This window comes from Tenrec ecaudatus, chromosome 13 (assembly GCF_050624435.1).
Source record: "Tenrec ecaudatus isolate mTenEca1 chromosome 13, mTenEca1.hap1, whole genome shotgun sequence".
Lineage (NCBI taxonomy): Eukaryota > Metazoa > Chordata > Mammalia > Afrosoricida > Tenrecidae > Tenrec > Tenrec ecaudatus.
The window spans coordinates 136,182,610-136,195,316 of NC_134542.1; the positions used below are offsets into that span (position 1 = coordinate 136,182,610).

Below are 12,707 nucleotides of genomic sequence, written 5' to 3' on the forward strand. Positions count from 1 at the left end.
GTCCAGGCCCTGTGGGGGACGCTCTTCTCTGTCCTCATCCCCCCTGGGTGGGATGTGCGATCTGCCATACAAGGTAACGGAGCTCATAAAACAAAACGCGGTCCCAAGTAAAGGCATCCTGAAGCAATCAGGGAGAGTGGCGGAGCCAAAAGTGAAACTGAAAGGAGGCGCTCCAGGCTGCTCTCCTGGGACTCTGCGGAGCAGCATGGGCACGTGGAGGTCTGGGAGAGAGGCAAGGCTTCCACGCGAATCCTATGAGCCCGCTGAAAGAGCCCTGGTGGCGCAGTGGTCAAGCAGTCAGAAGTACAGCGGTTCAAACCTACCAGCTGCTCTGGGGAAGAAAGATGTGGCAGTCTGGTGCTGTACAGATTTATAGCCCTGAAAGCCCTGAGGGGCAATTCTATATTGTCCTGCAGGGTCACCTGGAGTGGAATGAACCCCAAGGGGGTGGGTATAGGGCTATAGGCCGTTTGGAGATTTCCTGCGCAACGGTGGTAACTGCAAGCAGCGCAGCGGCCTGGGAACCACCCCTGGTATCTCAAGGGCAGGATCCCGGGGGCGGGGGTGAAGGGGGGAAGGTCGGGGTGAGGGAGGGGACGCCTCTTTCCCGGCTGCAGCTGCTCCCTGGAACGGGGCAGAGGCCTACACTTTGAAGGGGTCCTAGGGCGGCCGGTGGCATGGAGCGGGAACATTTGCCCAAGTTGGGCCGCCAGCTCCAGCTGCCAGGGCTGCGGATCCACCTGTGCGATGCGATCAGATTGGCTTTCGCCGGGTGATCAGGTGAACCGAGTTCAGATCTGGTTTCAGTGAGATGCCGACGTGCTGAGTCACCCCCGGCCCCGCCGGCGGGCGCCGGGGCTGGTTCGGCAGCGCGATCGCTCGCTGGGTCTAGCCAGCGGTTAATCATTAGCCAAGGCCGCCCCAGGGTGCCGCCCCCGCAGCGTGGGCGGAGAGGGTGTTCCTAGAGGGTGGGCCGGGGCTACAAATGCGGGCGGCGGCGAGCCCAGTGCCTGCGGGTCTCCCTCTCCGCCCGCCCGGGAGACTAGAACCCCCCTTTCCTGCACCCCTCGGAGCGGCCTCACCAGCTTGACCTGTTCCCGGAAGTTCTCATGAAAGCCCTTGAAATTCGAAGTTCCCTTTTGCAGGTGAAATCGAGTGAGACCCACCTCCGTCCACACTGGTGAGTGGCAGCCCAGAGCCCTGGACTCCTGCGGGGCGGAGGACTGGCCGCTGAGAAGGTCTCCCGGGCTCCCAGCTCATGGCGTCACCCAGTAGGCTCTGGAGTGACTGCTCCCGTGTCATCGATCACACCCACGTCTCGGAGTTCGAGGTGGCCACCTGGATCAAAATCACCCTCATCTTGGTGTACCTGGTGATCTTCGTGGTGGGCATCCTGGGGAACAGCGTCACCATCCGGGTCACGCAGCTGCTGCAGAAAAAAGGCTACTTGCAGAAGGAGGTCACGGACCACATGGTGAGCCTGGCTTGCTCAGACATCTTGGTCTTCCTCATTGGCATGCCCATGGAGTTCTACAGCATCATCTGGAACCCGCTGACCACGCCCAGCAGTGCCCTGACCTGCAAACTGCACACGTTCCTCTTCGAGGCCTGCAGCTACGCCACGCTGCTGCACATCCTGACGCTGAGTTTCGAGCGCTACGTTGCTATCTGCTACCCGTTCAGGTATAAGGCTGTGTCGGGGCCTTGCCAGGTGAAGCTGCTCATTGCCTTCGTCTGGGTGACCTCCGCCTTGGTGGCTTTGCCTTTGCTTTTTGCCATGGGCACCGAGTACCCGCTTGTGAACGTGCCCAGTCACCAGGGGCTCACGTGCAACCGCACCCTCACGAGGCACCACCGGCAGCCGGAGACGTCCAACATGTCCATCTGTACCAACCTGTCGAGCCGCTGGACGGTGTACCAGTCCAGCATCTTCAGTGCCTTCGTCATCTACCTTGTGGTCCTGGTCTCTGTGGCCTTCATGTGCTGGAACATGATGCAGGCGCTCACGAGGAGCAAGCAGGGCACGGTGGCCAGGAAGGGGCAGCCTGCGCTGAGGAAGTCGGAGAGCGAGGAGAGTAGGACCGCCCGGAAGCAGACCATCATCTTCCTGAGTGAGTGCGAGGCACCTGGAGTGGCATCTCCTGAGCCCTCCGGCTGTACCCTCACGTGTTTGGTTAATTCGTTCCACGGCTGGGTTAGGCAGAAGAGTCAAAACAGCTGAGGGGCTCTGTCTGAGTCTTCAGGTGTTTCTTGGGGTGTGGGCATTTGTGGTGGGCTATGATGAAAAATCAACAGTCGGCTGGAGGGCTGGTTATATTGTACTACCCCCTGATCGTGGGCCAGTCACAGTACATCTTGGATAAGATAGGGTTAATACAGGCTAATATATCTTGAATGAGATAGGGCTGATCAGGAAGTAAGAGGTCAAATTAAGTAATCCTGCTGAGGTGAAAGTCCTTGGAAAAGGACGGCGATCTCTGGCGGGGTGTGAAAGGAAATATTCTTTTCCAGGCTCTCTTGCCCCAAAGAATCTTTTCTGGGAGATTAAATTTTATTCCCAATTCTCCCCCTCTCTGCCAGGGACACATACTCTTGAGGCTTATTTATAGCCCTAGCGTGATCTCCTATACCAGCCTTAGGGAGCTGAACTTCTCAGAATGCTCTCCCCAGGGTAGTGCTCCGGCTCTCTCCGTGGTCTATCTGGTCCTTCTCGCAGAAGCAAAACATGGCAGGCCAGGCAGCCTGCTTGGCTGATTCAGGAAATCTGGCTGCAGGGAGGTCGGGTCTTAAATGATGGTCCCAAATACCCACTTCACGCACAGAGGAGGCTGGGGGTTTCCAAACGTTCGTCGCCATGCAACCTGAAGGCCATTCTTTGTGTCCGAAAGAGAGTCCACGGTTTGTACTCTGAGAAGCCTGCCCAAGGAGGGACCTCCTTCCTCACTGCCTTCTGGGAGATGTGGCTACAACAGTTGTAGCTACAACAGCTACAAAGTTTGAGCAGAGTTTAAAAACATGTGTATTTGCAGAAACAAGGAAAAAAAAGATCATGACGTGGCTGTGTGAGTCAAGGGAGAGTTGGTAAAACAAATGTTTTTGGCTCTCCCGAGGAAGAGAATAAATCAGGGTGCTGTTTGTTTTGGTGTGGGAAACCTGAGAAACAGGTTCCAGGGCCAGGAGTTGGACGTTAGAGAAAACATGGAGGTGCTTGGCTAGGGTTGGGAAGAACTCGGGTCTTGTTCCAGCCCTGACCGTTGGCTTCCCATGTGTCTGCGATTAGCTGATTTCACTCCTCTGTGGTTGTGGCTTTGCACGATGGGAGTTGTACCGATGTTTGGTGGCACAATCTGGGTCAGTGGCTGTGACTGGTCATTTGCATGACCATTGTATGGAGGGGGAACTGGAGGTTTCGAGAAAAGCTAGTTCAAGTTCCCACAAGTGACTACTGACATGGTCAACCTGGAAATCTAGCCCTGCATCCCAGGGTAGGGAAATGAATTCTGGCTGGGCTTTCACAGGCATGTGGTGAAAGTCTAATGAAATCAGGCAGGAATCTCTCCAGGAAGGTGCTAATTAGATTAGACTGGAAAGGTTGGTGCCTGTGGGGGCTAACCTTTCTGGAATTTGGAGTAGGAAATTCATGACAGGTCAATTCCTTCTCACCCACTGCCCAAATAGCAGTGAGCAGAGAAACCACTTTTGTATAAAGCTCCAATATCTGTTTAAAAGCCGTGGTTCTCAACCTTCCTAATACCTCGACCCTTTAATACAATTCCTCACGTTGTGGTGACACCCAACCATAAAAGGATTTTTGTTGCTACTTCATCACTGTCATTTTGCTACTGTTATGAATTGGGGGACCCCTGAGAAAGGGCCATTTGAACCCCAAAGGGGTCTCGACCCACAGGTTGAGAACAGCTGGTTTAAAGGCTCTCACAACTCACTGACATCTAGTCCAGGAAGACTCACAGTGACCCTGTAGGATGGGGTAGAACCGCCCCTCTGAGTTTCTGATATTGTTTACAAGGTAAGTATATCTGAACTGTGAATAGTAAAGTATATCTATGGCTGGTTTAAAGTCTAGTAGTTCTCTTTCCCCACGGTAGGTATATCTGAACTGTGAATAGTATGCATATTGTAAATGGATTTTTTTCCCTCCCTTGATTGAATGGGTTTTGTGAGGATACCGATTTGATTGGATAAGAACTAAAGGGCAGAAAAAGCAGAGAGACAATTGGCATTAGGTACAGTGGTCTCCAATGACCCGCCCCAATCTAATTTAGCCGTGAGGCATCCTTTGAAGAAAAGAAATCAAAAGTCATCGATTTATCTTTGTTCTCTATTGGACCGGACTGCAGGTTTTTCTTGTGGGGGTTGGTTTATTTGTTTGTTTGTCTTGTTTTCCCTGAACGTCACAGACTGTTATTTCAAGATGGCAAAGGCCATCTTGGAGACCATCTCAGCCAGTTCGTGCGTGTCTGGAGTGAGCTTGTTCTGCTGCGGCCCTTACTTTCTCGTTCCAGCTCTCTCCATATTTCTGTGAACAACAACTTGTGAATCAGCCACTGTGTTCCTAGTTGAATGACAATCGGGGGCACAAGGGTGGGTCAAGGCCTCAGGGGGATATGCCATTTGTGCTTCGCCTGTTTCCTCTGCAGTTGGTTTTCAAAGCCGTTTTGGCAAATGTCCTCCTCCCTCAATGAATTTCAAAGAGCTTTAAAAAATAAGAACCCCGCTAATTAACTCAAGTTAGGAAATAAATTAATGGAGTGAAAAGGAGGAAATCGTGGCCTGCATCCATCAGATTAATACAATGCAATTTACTTTGTGGCTGCATAAAACTTCTGCTTTGGGGCATTTTTAACCCAGAACAAATGAACATATAAATTGTTTACAAATCGCTGAATTTAATATAGTGATTTAGCTGCCTTTTTAGTATTTCAGTTAACAGATGGATCAAATTAAAACAAATAGCTGCTCATTTCAAACACATGCTGCATTTAATGTGAAATGTAAATGACGACGTAGCGCAAGACGTCTTTGGAGCTCTCGAGGCGAGAAAAACCAATGAAGAAGTTTCAACCCTCGTTGTTAAAAATGCAAACTTCTGCAAAATAGAAATGAAAGCCAGAAGCAAGATGAGGAAGGCTGTGCGGGAAATAGGAAGTTTCCTTCCTGAATTTTAAGCTATCGTGCCCAGTCTAGTTAAAGCATTGGGCTGGTGGCTAATGAAAGCCAACTGGGAACTCTGGGAGAGAAAGAGATGCCAGGACGCCCCCCCCCCCCCCAGCTCTCAAGAAACTTTCAGGAGAAAACTATAGCCACGTACACGAACACACTCCTGAAAACATGAGTGTCTCTCCTTGTCACCTGTCAGCTTCGTGAGAATTCACCAGATTTGTTTCCTGTTGCCAAATGCTGGCTTTTATGGTCATCGTTTTATTTGTCAGATGGCAAAACACAGGAACTTCCTGTTCTGAATTCTTGCCTCTTCCGCGGGTTGTTAAAGAGGTAGAATGAGCATTCCTTTTACGAAGGTATTTCCAGACCCCTCCCACCTCATCCTCTTAAACTTTCACTGAAAGTTATTCGCAGTGTGTGAGCATCCAGGCCCCTGGACACACAAGCTTGTTTCTATTGCACATGCGGCTTCCCGTGCCACAGAATACCATTCACTCAACGTGAGAAGAGGATTAAGAAATAACAGAGTAGCTTAAAAGAAGTATGTGCACGCTTACTCTCAAGTTTGAAGAGGGCTCACTTCCAGCTACCTCCTAGAAATCTGTAAAGCAATGGTCGGTTTTCTATTATACTGATCGAAATGTAATTTTTTACAATTAAAGAAACCTCATAGGTTCGAGACCTTGATAATCGTTTCACACTTGCATTCTGATTTACTTTCTGGGATTGGAGGGAAAGGAGTCACATCCAGCAGCAGGAATTGCTTGTGGGAGACTATGCTGACTGAGGAGGTCATGTGCCATGTGTGTTTGGGTTAGAAATAAAGGTGGGAACTGCTGCTGTAATTTAGAGGAGTTGACTACAAATCGGATTGATGGATATTTAGATAATTGTGGATGAACCAGGCAGGGGAAATGTCGAACAGTATCAGACCAAGAGATGGATAGAGAGAAAGAACAAGATGAAACGTTAAACGTGGCTCCTTCTCATTGGAGAGCATGCAAGGGTCAGAGTTATGGACACTTTTTAGCCCTAATCAAACACCTTGAAGGAAGGTCTGAGGACCGTAGAGTCTTGGTCCAACGAAGTGCACAGAGAAAGTGTTGCACATCCTACTTTCATGAGTAGCAACTGGAGTCTTAAAACTTGAGAAGTCATCTAAGATGCAACAATTGGTCTCTCCTTGTGCAGAGGAAAGAAGAGCGATGAGGACACAGGGAACAATTAGTTCAGTAGACTAATGGACCCCACGAACACAAGTCTCTGTGACCCTGAGACCAGAAGAACTAGATGGGGTTCGGCTACCACTACTCACTGTTCTCAAGGGGGTCATATTAGAAGCTCCTGCCTGAATAGAGTGGAGGGTTGGGGGGAGGATGTTGAATAAAATACAAACTCATAAAGAAGAGGTTTACTGATTGGATAGAGACTGGTGGAACCCCTGAGACTCTGGCCCTTGGCCACTCCAGATCAGGAAGCGAAATGGCTCAATTTTCAGCAGTTCTGTCGGGATAATAACACCAGGAAAGTAGGCATTCCTTCACGTAATCAACCATTTGAGATCAAAAGTTAGCATTCACCCAAAGACAAGTGCCAAAGCGTTAGGAAAGGAGGAGAAACAGAAACAGAAAATGCATCAAGTGAGACAGATGATACTGCATTGAGATTATGCCCTTTGTATGAATGGAAAGCGGGTTTGCTCTGTAAATCCTTCAGCCAATTGACAACCACAAAGTTTTTACAAGAATAGGCTCTCCCCACCCCAAGAAATATAAGGTCCCAAAGAAGTGTCACTGGAACATAATTGTGCTAAAGGAAACTAAAATAATGAAAATCAAATTTCAAATATTTTACAACACCTAGGTTATGATGGCAAGTGTAATTCTTATAATCACTACTCAGTCTTAATAAGATTTGAGGGCATAATTGTTCAGACTAAACTATTGGAGCGCCTTTGCATTTGATTTTCCCAGCCAGTTTATAAAGCAGCTCCATCTCCAGGGTTTCTCTTAATTCTTTGCTATTTAAATCACCCTCTTTGAAGTGTCTTTCCTGGGATCAGCCTTGTCAATTCTCCCTTCTTTCATGATGGACTGTTCTCATTCTGCCAGGCCTTCCTGTGTCGATGGCTTGGCATTTGATGCATGTGTTTCCCTCTCTCCCCTTCCATTGACTTTGTGAAAGCCTGCACCCTGTGTGCAGACCATACTAAAAAACATAATTAGTTTAAAAATCAATCCTTCTACCCCAGTGCACATCAACTCATTATATGGAAACAGAGTCCTTAAAGCGCGTCTCAAGTGCCAGGGGAATTTTAAAACCATTCTTTTCTTGACTAGTTGAAATCTTGGTATCGGAGTCATGTTAATGCTATTAATTTTCTTAGCAAAGACTCCCTCTATCAAATAATATGGCAGCCCACACCTCGTAGGGACACATTAGCAAAATCAAATTAGGTTGAGATATCATTTTGAATAGGAAGTTTGGATATTCCAGCAAAAAAAGGGGGGGGGGTGGTTTGCCTCAAGAATCCAGCTGATTGTCTCTATTCTCTTCCTCCTTGTACTAGCGCAGACGTGGTTATAATAAATGGCATTTCATGTTACTTTGCAATTTGTGATAGCTGCCATAAGTCGCAAGTGCCCTGTGATCTACATGGCAGGGAGATATAATAAAACTGCTTTATTGTCATAATCTGGCTGCCTCAACGATTTCACTTCTCTTTTGAAGAGGCGCTCTGTTCCCGTGGAAGGGAGTATCCGAATTGCAGTCCCCGTTCATTCATAAGCCTGTTCATCTCTCCTAGGTGCGTGCCTCATGGGGGCTGCCGAGGTCCGCCAATGCAGCAGAGGCCTCTCAGAGTAAAAGCCGTTTGCAAGCTGAGATAGCACAGGGGGTGAATATTGAACCTGGGACTTGGGAAGTCTTCTGTCTCCCATCGAGTCACCATGTGCATGACACTCTAAGTTTGCCCCACTTCCCACCCTCCTTTTTCATCTGCAACCCTGGGACAACCCACAGGACGATCCCCACTCCTTGTCTACTTTACTGCTTGGGAACAAATGGATTGTTCCTGCTCCTGCTCAAAGAGCTTCGGTGTTCAGCCTCACCTCGACTCTGCTCTCTGTGGGCGCCTTTCTTGCAAAGAGGTGAAGCTCCTGAACGCTAGCTTTTGGTTGTGTTTGGTTGGGAAATTGTTTGCATAGCCTCTGGCCCTTGCCCAGTCTGTTCTTCACACTAGGATCTCTCTGACCTTTTTCCCTACTACCCCAACCCCATCCAATTAAAAGCCATCAATGGCTTCCTAGTGCTCTATTTCAAAGGTCCAAATCCTTGAATCAAGGCCTGATGGTCCCCCAACCTCTTTACTGGTATTGCCCACCTTTGATTCCCCCGGTGGACCATGGTCCGGTTCTCGACTGCCTTGGCCTCCGCCTATAAAGTTTCCTCTGTCTGACAGGGTGTTCGATCTGATCTTTTTTTTTAATATGCTCCTCCTTCAAGTTATCAGCTTCCTCTTTCAGCTTTACCCTGGGAAAGCTTGTCTTAACCTCTCTAACTTTATTAATCCTCCCCTGAAATAAGACACACGGTTATAATTCTACATTAAATCGCGTGATCATTTCATGGATGCGCATCTTCTAATTTCTTTAGGCCAGGAACTCTCCCGAATTTGGCTCACCACGGTACCACGAGCCCTTAACAGACTGCCTGACAAGGAGCAGATGTTACACATAATGAGTATCTGTTGACTGAGTCAACTGATGAACAAACCGACATTTGGAGTTGGGAAGCAATCTACCAGGCTTCTCCTTGGGTACACACTCCCGTAGAATGTGTTTACAATCTTCTCAGACATTTTCCAGTTAGTCTGGACCTGGAGACACTGTCTTTGAAAGCAATCCAGTCGTCCCAGGGCTCCCAAAGCCAATCAATCCTGAAAGACACTTAAAGTGGTAGCTCCCCTGAGTAGGTTCACTGCCCCCTGAATATGAGCTTTACCCAGATATACCTGAGAGAAGTCACCTTTAAGATGAAAATGATCAGGGTGATATTTAACAGCCCTTGTTAAATTCTACTTGACAAAATGTTAATTCAGTGATAGACTTTCCCCCCTCAGCCTTCCATTTCACCATCAGCTAATAATGGAGAACCCAGGGTGGTGGAAAGAGAGTGCAAGGCAAATAGTATCGCATTTTGGAAATAGTCATGTGATTGTATTTTCCCTTTAAATTGCGTTCACTTGCACCCATCACTCTCTAGGCTGAACCTTGAGGCTTATCTCCCCAGGGAAGCAAAAATAGTACTGATTGCCTCGTCCAAAGGGGCTGTTGATGCGCTTGGCATTCCGAAGCTGCGTTTCTTGACCTCTTTCTCTAGGCAATTATCTTGGGAGCCAGGCTTTGTGAAGGGTGAAACAGGATTGCTAAACTCCATGGTGCTCCCTTGACTGTATCCTGAGCCCAGCCTGGTGGACGGGATCAGTTACCGTGCAGCCCGTTCCAAACAAAACCATAGCTAAGGGGGTTGAAATCTATCCTGGGAACCATGGAAGGATTTAAAGGACTGGAGCAGCACAGCAGAATCACGGCTCTGCCCCTTGGGTGGGAACATTTGTTCCACTGCAATTTGGGTCAAGAGACAGGTCTGGCCTTCTTCCCAGACGGAAAAAGCGACAATCCTCCGCCAAGGCAGGCGCAGGTGATGTCACTTAGTTCTTTCTGCCGTTAGCCACCGTGTTGACCCTCACTTTTCCCAAGCCTGTCGGATGCCGAGGTCTGGTCCTGAGTACATCCCACCTGAATTTAGAGACCATCTCAAGAATAGGCTTGACTCAAGGAGCACTAGTGATGAGAGACCAGACAAAGTGTCCAAGGGCATCAAGGAAATCTTACGTGAAGAAAGTAAATTACCACTGAAAAGGAAGGAAAGCCTGAAACGCACATCAGAGATAACTCCAAAATTTGCTTATGCCAGAGTAGCTGAAGCAAATAGAACGGATCAAGTAAAAGAGATGAACCAAAAATGTTAAAGATTGGCTCAAGAGGACCAAGTAATATAATCAAATGTGGACAGACCTGGGTTAGCCAATCAAATCTAAAGCTCAAACTTGTCATTTCTCAAGGCGCCAGGAGTTGACAGAATAGCAATTGGGCCAAGAAACTTGGAAGACAATAACCTGGAGAGTGAACGGGAAGCGATCATATGTGTGCTCGTTCCAAAGACAAGTGATCCAAAATTGAACGCCGAAGCTATCAAACAGGATCATCAATAATAACACGTGGGTAAAATTTTGCTGCTGATAATTGAAAACCAGCTGCAGCTGTGCACAGCGGCTAGAAACTGAAGCTGGCTTCAGAAGAGGCTGTGGAGTGAGGGCTATTGCTGATGTCAGATCTCGACTGAAAAAATACAATAGCAGGAGTATCTTTCATGGATGCTGCAAAAGCATTCAACTGTGTAGAGCAGTGCTTTCCAGCGTGGACCATATGCCCCCACCCCCTGTGGGCCACTGGGACGATGAGGGGGCAGGAGGGAACCCTGCCAGACAAGCTATCTATGCTTTATTCTGCATTATGAGTCACAAGATAAAAGTTTTTAATTGCCGGGGTGGTGAGTGGGCTGGGCGCTGAATAATTTTTCTGAAAAGGGGGCAATCGGCCAAATAAGTTTGGAAACCTATGGATCATAGCAAACTATGAATACCACTGTGAAGAACAGGAAGTCCAGAATATTTATTGTGCTCCTGAGGAACCCGTACAAAGACCGAGAGGTAGTCATTTGAGCAGAACAAGAGGATACTGCACGGTTTAAAATTAGGAGAGGTGTGCGTTCGAGTTGTAGCCTGTTAGCATACTTCCTCTATTTGTTTGTCGAGCAAATAAGCAGAGAAGCCTGGACACTCTATGAGGACAAACTCAGCATCAGGATCCGAGACTTACTAGCAATCTGCCGTGTGCAGAGGACACAGCCTTGTTTGCTGACCGTGAGAAAGCATGTGCTGATGACAATCTGAGGAGCAATCCCAGCCTGGACCTCTGAGCTACAGAACTGATCACACTCTGCAGCAGTATAAAACAAGTGTATGTCCTGCCCTCTGCTAAGAGGGCTCCAGGTTGGACATATGACTGACTTCCAGGTTGAAAGCTTCTCTTTGACAAGCTCCCCTTCTAAGAACTGTGCTTTTGACCCTTTCTCCTCTTCTTCCTCCTCCTCCTCCCCCCCTCCCCTCCACCCTGCCTTCTTTTTAATTGACCCAATAACTTTAAGCACCCGTTCAAACATAACAGTCTAGGCTGATGCAGGACCAGGGAGTGTTGTGTTGTGTTGTACATCGAGCCACTATGAGTCCAACCAACTCCTTGCCACCTACACTTTGCCTTCTATGGATGTAACAAACTGGTAGATTACCTATGACATTTCAATGACCAGGAGTTTGACCTAGCTCCAAGGCATCATGGAATGTTCTCTGGACACTTGTTTGGGGAATTTAAAATGTGTAGATTTGAGGCCCACCACTTGGATTTTTTTTTTTTAACTTCTGGACATTTCGATGGTCAGAGGCAGAACTGCTGATTTATCATTGATTGTCCTTTTTTGTTTCTCTTTTTTCCTAATGAGCTGCCACGTGCCAATTGTAAATCACGTGCTCTCAGGTGGCCTCTGACTCAAGATGGTCCTGAGTGTGCCACTGTAGAAGTGGGCTCCATGGGATTTCCAGTGGCTGATTTCTCAGCTGGAGATCTGCAGGTCTTTCTCCCGCTCTGCCTCTGGGTGGACAGAGACCGCCAGTCTGTCCTTCAGCAGTGGCATGTATGAACAATTTGTACAGCCAGAGAAGCCACTAGGCACTAATTGTTCATTGTTCTTGAATCTATTCCAACTCACGGCGACATCATGTGTGCAAAGTAACACGCCATAGGTCTTTCCACACTGTGACTTTCAAGAAAACGGTTGCCAGACCTGTCTTTCAAGTCGTCTCCAGGTGGGTTTGAACTGCCAAACTTTGGGATAGTAGTTGAGCATGTACCCATTTTTGCCACCCAGGAACTCTGCCCAGCACATTAACTCACAGCCATTGAGTCTGTTCCAATTCCTAGTGACCAGAAAGGACAGTGCTCCCCTCGGGTTTCCAGGTGGTCAGTCTTTATGGGAGCAGACCCCCTCTCGGTCTGCCGCAGCACTCAGTGGACGCTCCTTAAATGTTGGATGAGCATGTGGCTAGCTGGGGGACTGTGTGGCTTCCCAAAGCTTTCTTACATTCTTCATCACTTTACTTCAAATGGAAGAAAAGAAAAAAAAGCCAACCTCAGTGCTAAAAGCAAGTCTGAAGGAGATTCTCAGGCTGGCTAACAAGATGTAGCATTGTCTGCTTTTAGGTTTTCCGGCTAACGTAGATGCTTTACATTTCCCGTTTGCACTGCGTGTGTGCAAGAGACATGCTGGCAGATGGAGGGCTATTCAGACATCTCATACTGCTACACATCGGGGGAGGGGGTGGGCGGGGCTAGTAGTTGTAGAGTGTT

The 12,707-nt window shown here is 48.2% G+C and overlaps 1 protein-coding gene across 1 annotated transcript in view; it reads left to right on the plus strand.

Annotated features, from left to right (window-relative positions):
- The first annotated feature begins 682 nt into the window (after window positions 1–682).
- GPR39 (G protein-coupled receptor 39) overlaps window positions 683–12,707 on the plus strand; it is a 240,955-nt gene continuing 228,930 nt past the window's right edge. Inside the window, exon 1 of the mRNA XM_075530281.1 lies at window positions 683–2,111. Within this exon, the coding sequence (XP_075386396.1) occupies window positions 1,259–2,111 (853 nt within the window). The 5' untranslated portion in view covers window positions 683–1,258. The remainder of the gene's footprint in view (window positions 2,112–12,707) is intronic.